Genomic DNA, 13,324 nt, shown 5'->3' on the forward strand with positions numbered 1-13,324 from the left:
TCTTGAGAAGATTTTCCGGTAATTTGGGAAGCTTCTCGGAAAACAGATTAGAGGCGCAGTCTGGGTCTAACTTTCCTGCTGTGAAAGTAGAGGGGGCATCGTCCCAGATAGTAGCGGTACTCGAGATGAGCATGGAGGTGGGGTCCGTCTCTTTAAGAGCCGGTATGGCAGAACCTTCTTTGATAGCTTGAAAAGTAAGACCTGCCACTTTATCTGTAATAGGTAGGGTAATAACTGGAGAAGCTGTAAATATGGTGTAGGCTCCTTTGTGTGGGGTGAGCTTGGAATTAGTGCACCCCCAGTCCGACAACGTCCTGGCCCAGAGAGCTTGGGCCTGCTCTTTAGGAAATATTACCGTTTCCTTCGGTACCTTGTCTAACCTAACCAAGGCATGTTCTTTCAATCGGATGAAGCCGTTGAATGGGAATTCTAGTCCCGGAGGGTAAAATTCTAGGTCCTCTAGAGGGCGGGTGCCTATGCCCTCCAGAGTTATGGCACCATCTATATATGGAGCATGTAAGGCAAACCTCCAAGGGTTGTTTTTATCGAAGGGGGGTAACTTCGATGCGTCTGGGGCTGAAGGAGGAGGCATCTGAGTTCCTGAACGGATCAGATTCGCCACCATATCTTTGAGCTCCGTCATAGCCCCTTGGTTTGTCCTAGAATGTTGTTGTAGATGCTGTTGTATCTGCTCTTTCACAATATCCCTGACCATGGCGGTGGATAAGGCGGGCTCCCGAGCCCGATCCGCTGACGAAGCCCTGGACTTAGCGGACTTCGTCTTTTTAGTAGTCACGGTTTTAGGTAAAGTAATATGAACATCAGGATCCTTTGAGGGTCCCGGGACCGGTGACACTGATAATGGCAAAGCTGAAGGCTTAAAGATACGTAGTGGCTTCACCTTGGGTCGTACAGGAACGGAGGGATCCCGAGGAGAAGCCGTAGACTTATCAAAGCCATGAAAGGAAGCAGTAGAGGAAGGAGTGAGGGATGAAAGGGGGTCCACCAACTCATCACCACCTACCTGCTCATCCATGGGTTCGTCGTCCAGATCTAGAAAGGACGCGTCCTCCGTCAATAAAACTTCTTCCTTTGTTGGAATGGTTGCTCTAACCGCCTCAATTAACGGGGCAGCTGTCTCCGGTGGAACTGCTGCAGTAGTAGAGCCCGGGAATAGGCGAGCAGCCATGTCTCCATCAAGGAGATAGGGTGCGCCAGACGGCGCATTCCTCCCAAAACCTGACACCCACGGACGGAGAGTAGCTCTTGCCTCCTGGAGAGATTCATCATCAGCCTGAAAGAGGTGAGGGGATTAATGATGAAGCAATAATTGATGTAAATATATAAAGACCAATTAATTCATCGCAAAGGATATTAACAGGGACAAACTAGAACCAACTTACATCCTCGCTCAGGAGTAGGGATGACAGCTCGTAGCAGAGCGTGCATGACTCCGGGAACCATACCATGTAGGGGGCTTGTCCCGGTTCCCGAGAGAAGGATATGGAGCAATGTGCATGGGACCGGCATAGATCATAAGTCTGGATGTTCCTTGAGACTCTGGTCAGTGAACAGATGAATCAACAGAACAAATAAATTTAATTATGTGTGAGTAATATATCAACTAACAATTTTATATATTAACAACCAGTAACCACGTAACATGTAACTATAAACCTCATAGGTAAAAAATTGTTAACTCCGATTCTGATCGTCTGATTGATCTCTGTTTGCACCGGAGATCCGGTGACAAAGGTCCGTCATCGTGAAATCGTGAACCTCAGCGGTAAGATAACATTAACCTCAATGCTGAACATCTGTGTTATCTCCAGTGAAGCCGGAGATTCGATGAAAAAAGGACCGTAATAATGTAATTGTGATTAATCATGACAAAGGTTCGTGTGCAAAAGGCCTCAGCCGGAGTCTGAGTGCCGGATTTCACCGTTGCACTCCAAATATCTGACTAGTTCTCACCCAATGAGTATCCATTATAGCGGAGTATAACTCAAGGCGGAGCTACGGGTGTCGGCATAAAGCGATCCCAAAATAATGACTCATACACTAACCTATTAATAGTGCTAGCTATATTAACAGTAACCACATCAATAAAACGTGAATATCATCAAACGTAATATCATCAACCCGGAGAAGAAGAGGAGGCAGGAATAACTCGTGATCGTATAAAACGGAAAACGGGAAATCCACCTCCCCTACTCAAGCTTAATAAAGAAAACGAGAGAAGGGGTAACTTGTAGCTGTAGTAACAGAAAATGAGCACTCTATGCTCACGCTCTCATGGTTACATAATAAAGACCCAAAATCACACAATAATATGATAAGAATAATGATGAAATTGTAATAACCAAGAATGAAGAATAACGACAACGTAACAGATAAACATAAAGATATAGTCTAAAACGAGCACCTTCCTGAGGCGTGTACATAACTATAACAAAGACCAGATCGATATTCTTCGTTGGTCCAAATTGGACTTGCTAGTAAATAATTACCATAGTAAAAACAATAATAAATAATGATAATAAAATTGGTCATAAAATGTAAGTGATATAACCTAGATGACACAGTACCAGATGGGCAATATAACTTGAAAAACTACCGAAGCGAACAAAACCAAAATGGCTGCCGATACCGAGGCAGGCCAACCGCTTCCCAAACTAAAATTCACATTACTGGAAAAAGAACAAATGCCCGGTACTGAAATAAACTGTCAAAACAAACTATGGTACTTAACATTGGTAAAGGTGAAGTAGCAGCGTCAGTCATGTTGAATTAACTACAATCACTTGCGAAAAACACCGATCAAAACAATTAACGACTTTGCGGGTAAGTCCAAAACAGAAGGATGACCTGGAGAGCGCGCGTAGTAGGTGTCGGTGGGGTAGTCCAACTGTGTTCTCTAGGGCCTGTCACGGCCCTCCCCTTTGATGAAGGGATTATCTAAATGGAAGACAGCCTGTGAATAGTGGTTTTCACACGCCCCTGTTGTATACACGACACCCACAAGGTGATTGCGCGAGGGTAGTAAGCTCTGCATTCCATGCTTTTATCTTTCTCTAGTATATTTGGAAGATTTATATTAGAAAAGTGTAAAGAAGGACTACTTTCACCGGCAGTCACAGGTCGCCCCAGAAATCTGTATCGAAGGGAATGGAATGTTGACTTTGATTAGTGAGAATCAATGAATGTTCCAATGACTAGAACTAGTTTAGGCAATGGTGTCTAATTTTTCATTTTCTTTCTTATGGAAGGAAATCGTTCATTTCAGCTATTAAGGACTTATAGATACTAACTGAATTCTATACTTAAGCATCTAGGCTTACGTTATCTGCTTCAGATATTTTGGATGTGTTTATATCTGATATTGAGAAACCTCAGGTTGGCAGAACAATCTATTGGAATCTACTTATAGCATTACAATATTCAAATGGCTATCTCTTTGAACCTTTGAAAGCATTTTCTGTTGAAGATCTCACAGTTAGGATTACTTTTTGATTAGATTCAGCATCAACTAAATATACTAACGGCCTACATATAATGTAGTTCTTGGAAAATATAAGATGATTTTTATCTCCTTTTACCTAACGTACATTCGGAGTTAAGAATGATTTTAAGGCGGAGGGTTTGCCTTACATTCTTCACAATTCCTCTTTGGAAGAGAAAACTGGTCATGTGTCAAAGAACAGATTTCTGTCTTGTAAGAGATGTTACTTGGAAAAGACTATAAAAAAATATTAGAATATTAGGGGAACAGTTCCCAATTTGTTTTGTAGGGTTAGGACTTCAAATCGTCCTTTTTCCAAAGACACTAGATAATTTTCTTGTTAAAATTTCAGTCACAGGGACTTGAAGATAACCATATCCAAGTGAGATGCATCGCTTGAAACTTAGGATTCATGATATTAAAAGTGTAGCTACATATCTCAATTTCTGTAGGAACCTTTCATTAGAATGTGTATTAGCAGCAGGTTGGTTTTTTCTAGGAACTCATTCAAAGAAACATGGATATCTTATTAGGATTACTGGGCTTTGGGTGCTGTAGTGGCTGCAGGGGATGTGGCACCTTGAGTTATAACACCTAATTTGGTGATGATTTTAAATAATCAATTTGAGAAGCTAAGGGTAAGGACTGCAGAGATCATGCATATACTGCAGTGTATGGACAGCCTAAAAAGTTACTTACAGTATTTTCATCAGTCTTGACCTCCATGGCTTTATCTGTAAATAATAAAATCAATTAGTCACCAAAACTTTGGTGTCCACCAACTCAAGCTTGTACAAATAAAATTCTAAGAACTACAGTACATAACGAAGGCAAAAAGCAAATAAATGCATAATTACTTACCAAATGCAAATAAATATGAATAGTAAAGATTAACCAATTTCTTATAAGTTTAAAATATCAAAAGTATCGAAGTTATACCAAAAACGATAATACCCGGTAAATAAAACTTTCAACATAAAATCACAGTGCATTGTGAAAACTATAGCCATCTGGTATACAATAATTAAATCTTGACATAACCATGTACTAAAATTTGTGCATTAGTTTGGAAGTTATCTTGCAGTGAAAAAAAAAGAGATCATAAACAAGGAAAACTCATATCAAATTAAAAATGAAATTTCATAGCTTAGGAACAGGGGTTGCAAACTGAGAAGCAGAATCAATGATCTCCATCCTACCATTAATATTTATTTGAAAATACAGTAACCCCTTGCCATATTGCTGTTCACCTATTGCTTGCTTAGTAATCGTGGGACTACATAAATCTATATCATGGCCTCCTCTTTATATTGCGGGTTTCTGAGGGCAGATAAGTTATATATTTTTCATATTTTTATCTTTTTTAGTTATCAATAGTAATTTTTAGGCCTAAAAACTAAAAGTAAATTACAGTAATGCTGCATATACTCCTGTAACACTGAACAAACTCCAGGTTTTCCCAACCCTCTAAACTGTCCCCTCTAGGCATGAGAGAGTCTACAATTATATGGTATAAAGACAATATTTATCTATTTTTAAAAGTGTCAGCCTAAGAATGTATCAGTAACTAGAACGAACTAGGCTTATATTATTGAAGTTTTATAAGGTAGATCTCTCATATATAAACCATAAAGAGACATGTCACCCTGTTCAGAAAGGGAAAACTGGCATAATGTTCATAACCAAAAAGATTTCATGCCTTTATTTGATTTGATTTATGGAAACTAGGGCAAGTGACCCAGTGCCGGAACCAGGAAGACCAATTTGTGTTGAGAAGCAACTAGGGGTGGGGGAACCCTATAGTTACATTATGGAGTAAAGTTAATAGAAGGTGGACAGCAAGACCACATCTCCTAACAAAGAAAAGCTTAATATTTCAATAGCAGAAGAGACATTGCACAATGTTCCCATAGTGATTTAACAAAATAATTACTTTTAAAAAATCGGCCAGTCGTATTTAGGGTCCTTTGACTGGTCAGACAGTACTACAAGGGATCCTTATCTCTGGTTAAGGCTCATTTCATCGTTGCCTACACATACACTGAATAGTCTGGCCTATTCTTTCCACATTTTCCTCTGTCCTCATACACCTGACAACACAGATTACCAAAAAATTCTTCTTCGCTCAAGGGGTTAACTAATGCAACGTAATTGTTCAGTGGTTACTTTTTCTTGGTAAGGGTAGAAAAGACTCTTTAGCTATGATAAGCAGCTCTTCTAGAAGGATACTCCAAAATCAAACCATTGTTCTTTAGTCTTTGGTAGCACCATGGCCTTCCACTGTCTTGGATTAGAGTTTTCTTGTTTGAGGGTACACTCAGGCACGATGTTCTATCTTAGTCTCTTCATCCTGTTTTTTTTTTAAGTTTTTATAGTTTATATATGAAAGATCTAATTTAATGTTACTGTTCTTAGTATATTTTATTCTAATTTTAATTACTTCTCTTGTAGTTTTTATTTCCTTATTTCCTTTCCTCACTGGACTATTTTTCCCTGTTGGAGCCCTTGGGCTTGTAACATCTTGCTTTTCCAACTAGGGTTGTAGCTTAGCTTGTAATAATAATAATAATAATAATAATAATAATAATAATAATAATAATAATAATAATAATAATGACAACAATAATAATAATAATGCATGAAGAATTCACTTACCATCTGCTTTTTTTGGAGTTGTTCCACTTAACATAGAATTTGAGCTCGATTTGGCATATCCTGAGTCCACAAGGTACTCGTTAACATTTTCATTTTCAAGACTCTTCAATACAACTGGGTATACTTCATTCCTGAAAATAGGCTAAATATAATAGGAGTCACTGCATTTTCTACATAAATGTAAATCATTCTCATCACTTAATATATTATACAAAGACAAATCACTAAAAGTTTTTATCAAAACTACAAAAACAGTTTACCAAGTTTTCAATAAAATACTTAATACAGTAATGTATGAGAAATACACACACACACACACACACACACACATATATATATATATATATACATATATATATAATATATATATAATCTTATTTTTTCTTATAATACAAATGCAAAATCTTTCTCTGCACATTACTTAATTTCATCCCAAGGCGTTCAATATATTGATGCACGTACACACCAAGTAAACCATCACAAAATACAGTAATGGTAAATTTGATCAAGATCCGACTCCTGCTCTCACTTCATGATTTATTATGATTTATTGATATTAGGTTTTCTGGGTCGACCTGTGACGGCCGGCGAAAAAGTCCTTCTTTGTACTTTTTCTGATATAAATCTTCCAAATATACCAGAGAAAATTAAAAGCATGGAATGCAGAGGTTACAACCCTCGCGCGAGCACCTTGTTGGTGTCGTATATCTAACAAGGGCGTTTGTAAAACACTATTCACAGGCTGTCTTCCATTTAGATAATCCCTTCATCAAAGTGGGAGGGCCGTGACAGGCCCTAGAGAATACAGTTGGGTTACCCTACCGACACCTACCACTCGCGCTCACCAGGTCATCTTTCTGTTTTGGACTTGGCCGCAAAGTTGATAAGTGTTTTGCCCAGTGTTTTTCGAAGTGATTGTCGTTAATTCAACATGACTGACGTTGTTACTTCACCCTTACCAATGTTAAGTACCATAGTTTGTTTTGGCAGCTTTTGACAGTACCGGGCATTTGTTCTGTTTCCAATATGGTGGTTTTTAGTTTTGGAAGCGATTGTCCTGCCGAGGTATCGGCAGCCATTTTGGGTTATGTTCGCTTCGGTAAATATTCTAGTTATTTTTGCCCATCTGGTACTCTGTCATCTAGGTTATATCACTTACGTTTTATGGCCTTTTTGTGTTATCATTAAATTTTACTATGGTATTTATTTGCTTGCAAGTCCAATTTGGACCTACGAAGAATAGCGAATTAAAGTTTAGCGATTTAGTCTGTTAGTTTGTACTCGCCTCAGAGGCTTCGATTTAGACTATATCCTTGTTTATTTGTTACGTTGTCGTTATTCTTCGTTCTTGGTTATTACAATTACTAAGAAAAGCAATCAATTTTATTAATTTTCTTGTTTTATTGTGTGATGTTAGTTTTTTATTATGTAACCTTGAGAGCGAAAACAGAGACTGCTCGTTCCCTGTTCTACAGATATGAGTTATCCCTTCTCTCGTTTTCTTTGTTAGCTCGAGTAAGAGAGGTGAATTTCCCGTTCTCCGTTTTTATACGATCACGAGTTATTCAGGCCTCCTCTTAGTATCAGAGTTGATGATAGTACGTTTAATATTATAAACGTTTTTATTGATGTGGTTACTGTTAATATAGCTAACACTATTAATAGGTACGTTAGTGTATGAGTCATTAATTGGGGTCGTTTTATACCGACACCCTTAGCTCCGCCTTGAGTTATGCTTAGCTCCGCCTTGAGTTATGCTCCGCTATATGGATACTCATTGGGTGAGAACTAGTTAACGTACAGGAGCAGATTTTTGGAGTGCAACGGTGAAATCCGGCACTCGGACTCCGGCTGAAGCCTTTTACACACGAACCTTTGTCATGTTTGATCATAATTACACCGTTACGGCCGGCTTCACGGGAGATAACACAATCATTCATTGAGGTTAATGTTATCGTACCGGGAACGGTCACGATATCACGGTGACGGACCTTTGCTACCGGATCTCCGGTACAAACAGAGATCAAGCAGACGGCCAGAACCGGAGTTAACAATGTGATACCGATGAAGACTTCACAGTTTCATTATTACGGTCCCATTTTCATCGAATCTCCGGCTTCACTGGAGATAACACAAACATTCAGTATTAGAGAATGTTATCGTACCGCTGAGGATCACGTTTTCACGATGACGGACCTTTGTCACTAGTTCTCCGTTACAAACAGAGATCAATCAGACGATCAGAATTAGGGTATGAACCCTTTTTTCATGAATAATCACAATATCGTTATTACGATCCTTTTCATCGAATCTCCGGCTTAACCGGATATCGTACAGGCGATCAGCATTGAGGTTAATATTAGTTTTCCTCTGGTGTTCACGTTGTCACTATGACGGACCTTTGTACCGGGGATTGTTACCGGAGCTCCGGTACAGACAGAGATCACTCAGACCACGGGTGGCCAATCTCTTGTTTTGCTGTAAAGGAAAGGATTTAACATGAATACAAAGTAAACTGTACTTACTTTAATGACACTTTGAATTTGCGTTGGTAATATTCATTAGTTATTCTTGAAAGTCATAATAAAAATATATGAACATAACTATGCCTATATTTATGCATATATTTAATTCTAACTATGTATAAATATGGATAAATATCCATACAACATCGTGTTCAAATAGAAATAAATTGATTATGCCTATATTTATGCATTTTCAATTCTAACTATGCCTAAATATGAATAAATATCCATACAACATAGTGTTCAAATAGAAATAAATTGATTGTGCCTATATTTGTGCATATTCAATTCTAACTATACCTAAATATGAATAAATATTCATACAACATCGTGTTCAAATAGAAATAAATTGATTATGCCTTTATTTATGCATATTCAATTCTAACTATGCCTAAATATGAATAAATATCCATACAACATAGTGTTCAAATAGAAATAAGTTTCCACTCAGTACTGGGAACCGAACGTTGGCCCCTTCTAATGAAGGGCCGGGTCGAGACTAACCATGCCATGAGAGGCTATCTACTGTTCCTTGAAACTCTGGTCAGTGAACAGATGAATCAATAGAATACTAATAGCCAGTAAATAATGTTAGACCCGGTTCTGAACGTCTGAGTCAGGGGTGGCCAACCTGTGGCGGATGCGCCAACAGTGTCACATTTCATGAATACAAGTGTCGAACTATACCCCAAAAGATAGTACATTAAATGACTTCTTTAAAATTGATTTTTATGAGTTATACAGCTGATCCCAGCCTGTGAATAGGATCACTAACCAAAGTTCAAGGAACATCCAGACTTATATCCCCTTTCTGTTACAGAAGGTTCACCTACATGGTTCCCGTCAGGATGATGATGAATCTCTCTGGCCTGCAAGAGAGGCTCTCCGCCCTTGGGTATCAAGGTTGGGAAGAAATGCTCCATCTAGAGGTCCCTATCTCCTCAGAGTGTCCTCTCTAAGGTTGGACGACGACCCCATGGACGGGCAGGTAGGTGGGGATGAGTTTTGAGCCTTCAACTTTGCAATTACCTACGTCACCGACCTAGGACCCTTAATCGATCCTGATGTTCATGTTACCCTGCATAAACCGTGACTGCTAAAAGCAACACATTCTAGGGAAAACCAAGGGGCTATGACGGAGCTCAAAAGTATGGTAGTGAGTCGGATCCGTTCAGGAACTCGGAAGTTTCCCCCTACAGCCCCAGGCATATCGAAGTAACCTCCTTCGATAAAAACAACGCATAGAGATTTGCCTTACTTGTTCCATATATAGATGGTACCATAAATCTGGATGGCATAGACGTCCTCCCTCTGGGGGACCTAGATTTTACTCCCAGGTACTAGAATTCCCGTTCAACGGATTCGTTCGATTGAAAGAGATTGCCTTGGTTAGGTTAGACAAGGTACCGAAGGTAACAGTATTATTTCCTAAAGGGCAGGCCCGATCTGTCTGGACCAGGATGTTGTCAGTCTGGGGGGTACGATAATTCCAAGATCTGCCCTTCCAATTCGACCTACACGTTTGATGGTCTGATCGGGTTAGTTGTGGGAAATACGTTCTGTCTGAGGCCTCTATCAGACAGGAATCGATAGTCGGTTACCCACTCGTCATCACAGCCTTCCTCTGATTCGACGTCTATGCATCCAAATCCCCCTCATCAGGTGGTCTACCTCACTGATTCCCCAGGTACACAGCCCAACCCCGTTGGGATGTTTTACCTGCATACAGCCCTAGATCCGAACCCTCAGGCTCCTCTCGTGGACACCAGAGAGGAAGCTACAGGAGTAGAAGACAGTCTCGCCATCGAGGCGGACCTAGGAAAAAGGGGGCTCGGAGAAGGAAAGTACCTAGATTCACCCCCTCACAACGCGGTGGTCCCGGTAGGGGGTAGACTTTACCACTTTCGAGACCATTGGACCTTCGGTCTGTGGGCTCATAGCATAATCTCTAAAGGTTTGAGGTGAAAATGGCCACAAGGTCCTCCTCCTCCACCAGTGACCTTCTCCCAGAAATCCACTCCCATCCTGAAAGAGTACACCACAGGGTTACTCAAGAAGAAGCAATCAAACGGGATCGATCACTGAAGTACCAAAGCCACCTGTTCACAATTCCGAAGAAAGGCTTGTCGGCATTGAGAGTGGACCTGGACTTGTCAAGCTAAACTCTTACATTCTCTGCGACAAGTTCCGGATGTGGACTATCTCTCAGGTACGGACCTTACTTCCCCGTAGGACCGTCACCACCTCTGTCGATCTTACCGACGACTATTATCTTGCGCCTATAGCTCGAAACTTCTCTTCTTATCTGGGTTTCCGCCTAAGCAGGAAAGCCTTTGTGTTCAAGACATGCCCTTTGGCCTCAACATTGATCCCAGGATATTCACGAAACTGGGAGAGAGAGTGTTAGAACAACTCAGGAACCAAGAGATACAGATCATTGCTTATCTGGCCGGTTGGCTCATTTGGGCCCGGCCGGTCATAGAAGGCAACAGAGTTACGAAGGAATTACTTCAATTTTTCGACAACCTGTGATTTCGGGTCAATCTCCAAAAAATCTCGCCTGCAACCATCAGTCCGCTTAGAATGGTTAGCCATTCAGTGGGACCTTTCGAAGCACACGTTGTCTCTCTCTTCCAAAAGGTAAGAGGAATAGTTTCCAAGATCAAAAAATTTTCTCAAACACAAACAGGTGTCCGAAGAGCCTTAGAAAGTATCCTCGGACTTTTCCAATTCACTTCAGTAACAGATCTCCTAATAAAAGCCAAACTCAAAGACATCAATCGAGTTTGGAGAAAGAGAGCTACAGTACCTATAAGAGACATGGTCTCGAAGATCCCCTCTGTCTTGAAAATGAGACTACGCCCATGGTCCGAACCGAAGGACCTCTCCAAATCGGTTCCTCTACAATTCCCACCTCCACAAGTGACATTCCATACAGCCGCGTCTCTAAGTGGATGGGGGGGATTACTCCGAACATCAGATGTTTCAGGTTCTTGGTCACTCTCCATGAAACAGTCCCATATCATTGTTCTCAAAGCCATGGCAGTGTTCTTGACCCTGAAGAGAGACTCTCCTCCGAGGTCGACCCACATCAGAGTAGTGTCAGACAGCACAGACGCAGTACACTACGTCAACAGGGGAGGATCCAAGTCACCCAACCTGAATCAGATCCTGGTCACTATCTTCGCCTGGGCAACAGAAGAGAACTGGTTCCTGTCAGCACCTCACCTAGCGGGAGGCCAAAATGTGAGAGCGGACTCACTATCCAGGACGGATCCACTGGAGTCAGAATGGTCTCTAGACATAATTTCATTCCGGTGGATACTCAGGCTCGTTCCAGGCCTCCAGGTAGATCTATTCGCAACTCAGATGAATCACTAACTTCCTTGTTATGTGACCCCAACCCTGGACCCTCGGGCTTATGCCATGGACGCATTACCCCGGGATTGGAACCATTAGAAGAAGATTTCCTTATCTCCCCCAGGGAATCTTCTAAAAACTTTTACACAAACTACGCTCCTTCCGGGGCGCAGTGGCTTTAGTACCACCTCACTCGCCAAGAACAGTTGGTTTCCTCTCCTCCTCGAGTTGAAACTCAGTCCCATCCGGATCCCGTTCCTCAAACTGACCCGAGTATCCAAACTCACTGTGTCAGATTACTCAAGGATAGCCAAAACTCTAACTTTGTGGACTACAGGAAGTTGGCAGCTCGTAGAGATGCGAACATTGAACCGGAAACGATCTCTTCATCGAATGGGACAAAAGGGACTCGACAATTCGCCAATATGATTCGGCCGTTAACAACTAGTAGGTCCCCTAAGAGTGCAGACCATACTCGTATGTCCCCGCATTTAGCCATCTCCTTCTTGAGGTTCCTATTTGTCAAAGGCCTAACAGTTAGCACTTTAACCACCATCAAGTCAGCTTTGAAGAAGATCTTCCTTGTTGGGTTCAACATTAACCTAGCTGATTCCTATTTCTCATCAACACCAAAAACATGTGCTAGGCTTCGACCTTCGGTTCGGCCACAAAAGGACTCTTGGTCTCTGAATGGTGTTCTCAAACTTGCGATGGACACGGACAATGAATCCTGCTCTTATATCACTCTTCTTAGGAAGACTTTATTTCTAACGGCTATGGCCTCAGGTGATGGAACATCAGAACTAGCAGCTCTCTCACAAAACCCGGAAAACATAGATTTCCTCCCTTCAGCCGAAGTACTCCTTTTCCAGACAAAGCTTCCCTAGCTAAAAAATGAGGATCCGCAAAATAGGTGCTCCCCTCGGAAGATTATTCTTCATCCCCAGGATTTTTCTCCGTGTACAGTCACACTCTCAAGCCCCTTTTTAGCTAGAACTGCCACCCGCTCGTCTGGCCCCTTGGTTATCAGGGAACAAGGAGGTACTATTTCCATTCACGGTATCAGGCAACAAATCCTCTACTTCATTAAACATACTAATCCGGAATCATTTCCCCAGGCTCATGATATACGGACAGTAGATGCCTCCAACAATGACTTCCAGAACAGGGACTTTGATGATTTTAAAAAATATACGGGTTGGAAATCCCCTATGGTTGTCAAACGCCAATATCTAAAGATCTTACAGGCCCTTAAATACCCAACGATGGCAGAGGGGAGCCT

The 13,324-nt window shown here is 41.1% G+C and overlaps 1 protein-coding gene across 1 annotated transcript in view; it reads right to left on the minus strand.

Moving 5' to 3' along the window:
• Positions 1 to 13,324, minus strand: part of LOC137642254 (tudor and KH domain-containing protein homolog) — a 57,956-nt gene that overhangs the window by 39,753 nt on the left and 4,879 nt on the right. Inside the window, exons 2-3 of the mRNA XM_068374782.1 lie at positions 6,158 to 6,288; positions 4,202 to 4,236 (exon numbers count right to left, since the gene is read on the minus strand). Of these exons, the coding sequence (XP_068230883.1) occupies positions 4,202 to 4,236; positions 6,158 to 6,288 (166 nt within the window). The remainder of the gene's footprint in view (positions 1 to 4,201; positions 4,237 to 6,157; positions 6,289 to 13,324) is intronic.

Source organism: Palaemon carinicauda, chromosome 6 (genome assembly GCF_036898095.1).
Source record: "Palaemon carinicauda isolate YSFRI2023 chromosome 6, ASM3689809v2, whole genome shotgun sequence".
NCBI classification, from domain to species: domain Eukaryota; kingdom Metazoa; phylum Arthropoda; class Malacostraca; order Decapoda; family Palaemonidae; genus Palaemon; species Palaemon carinicauda.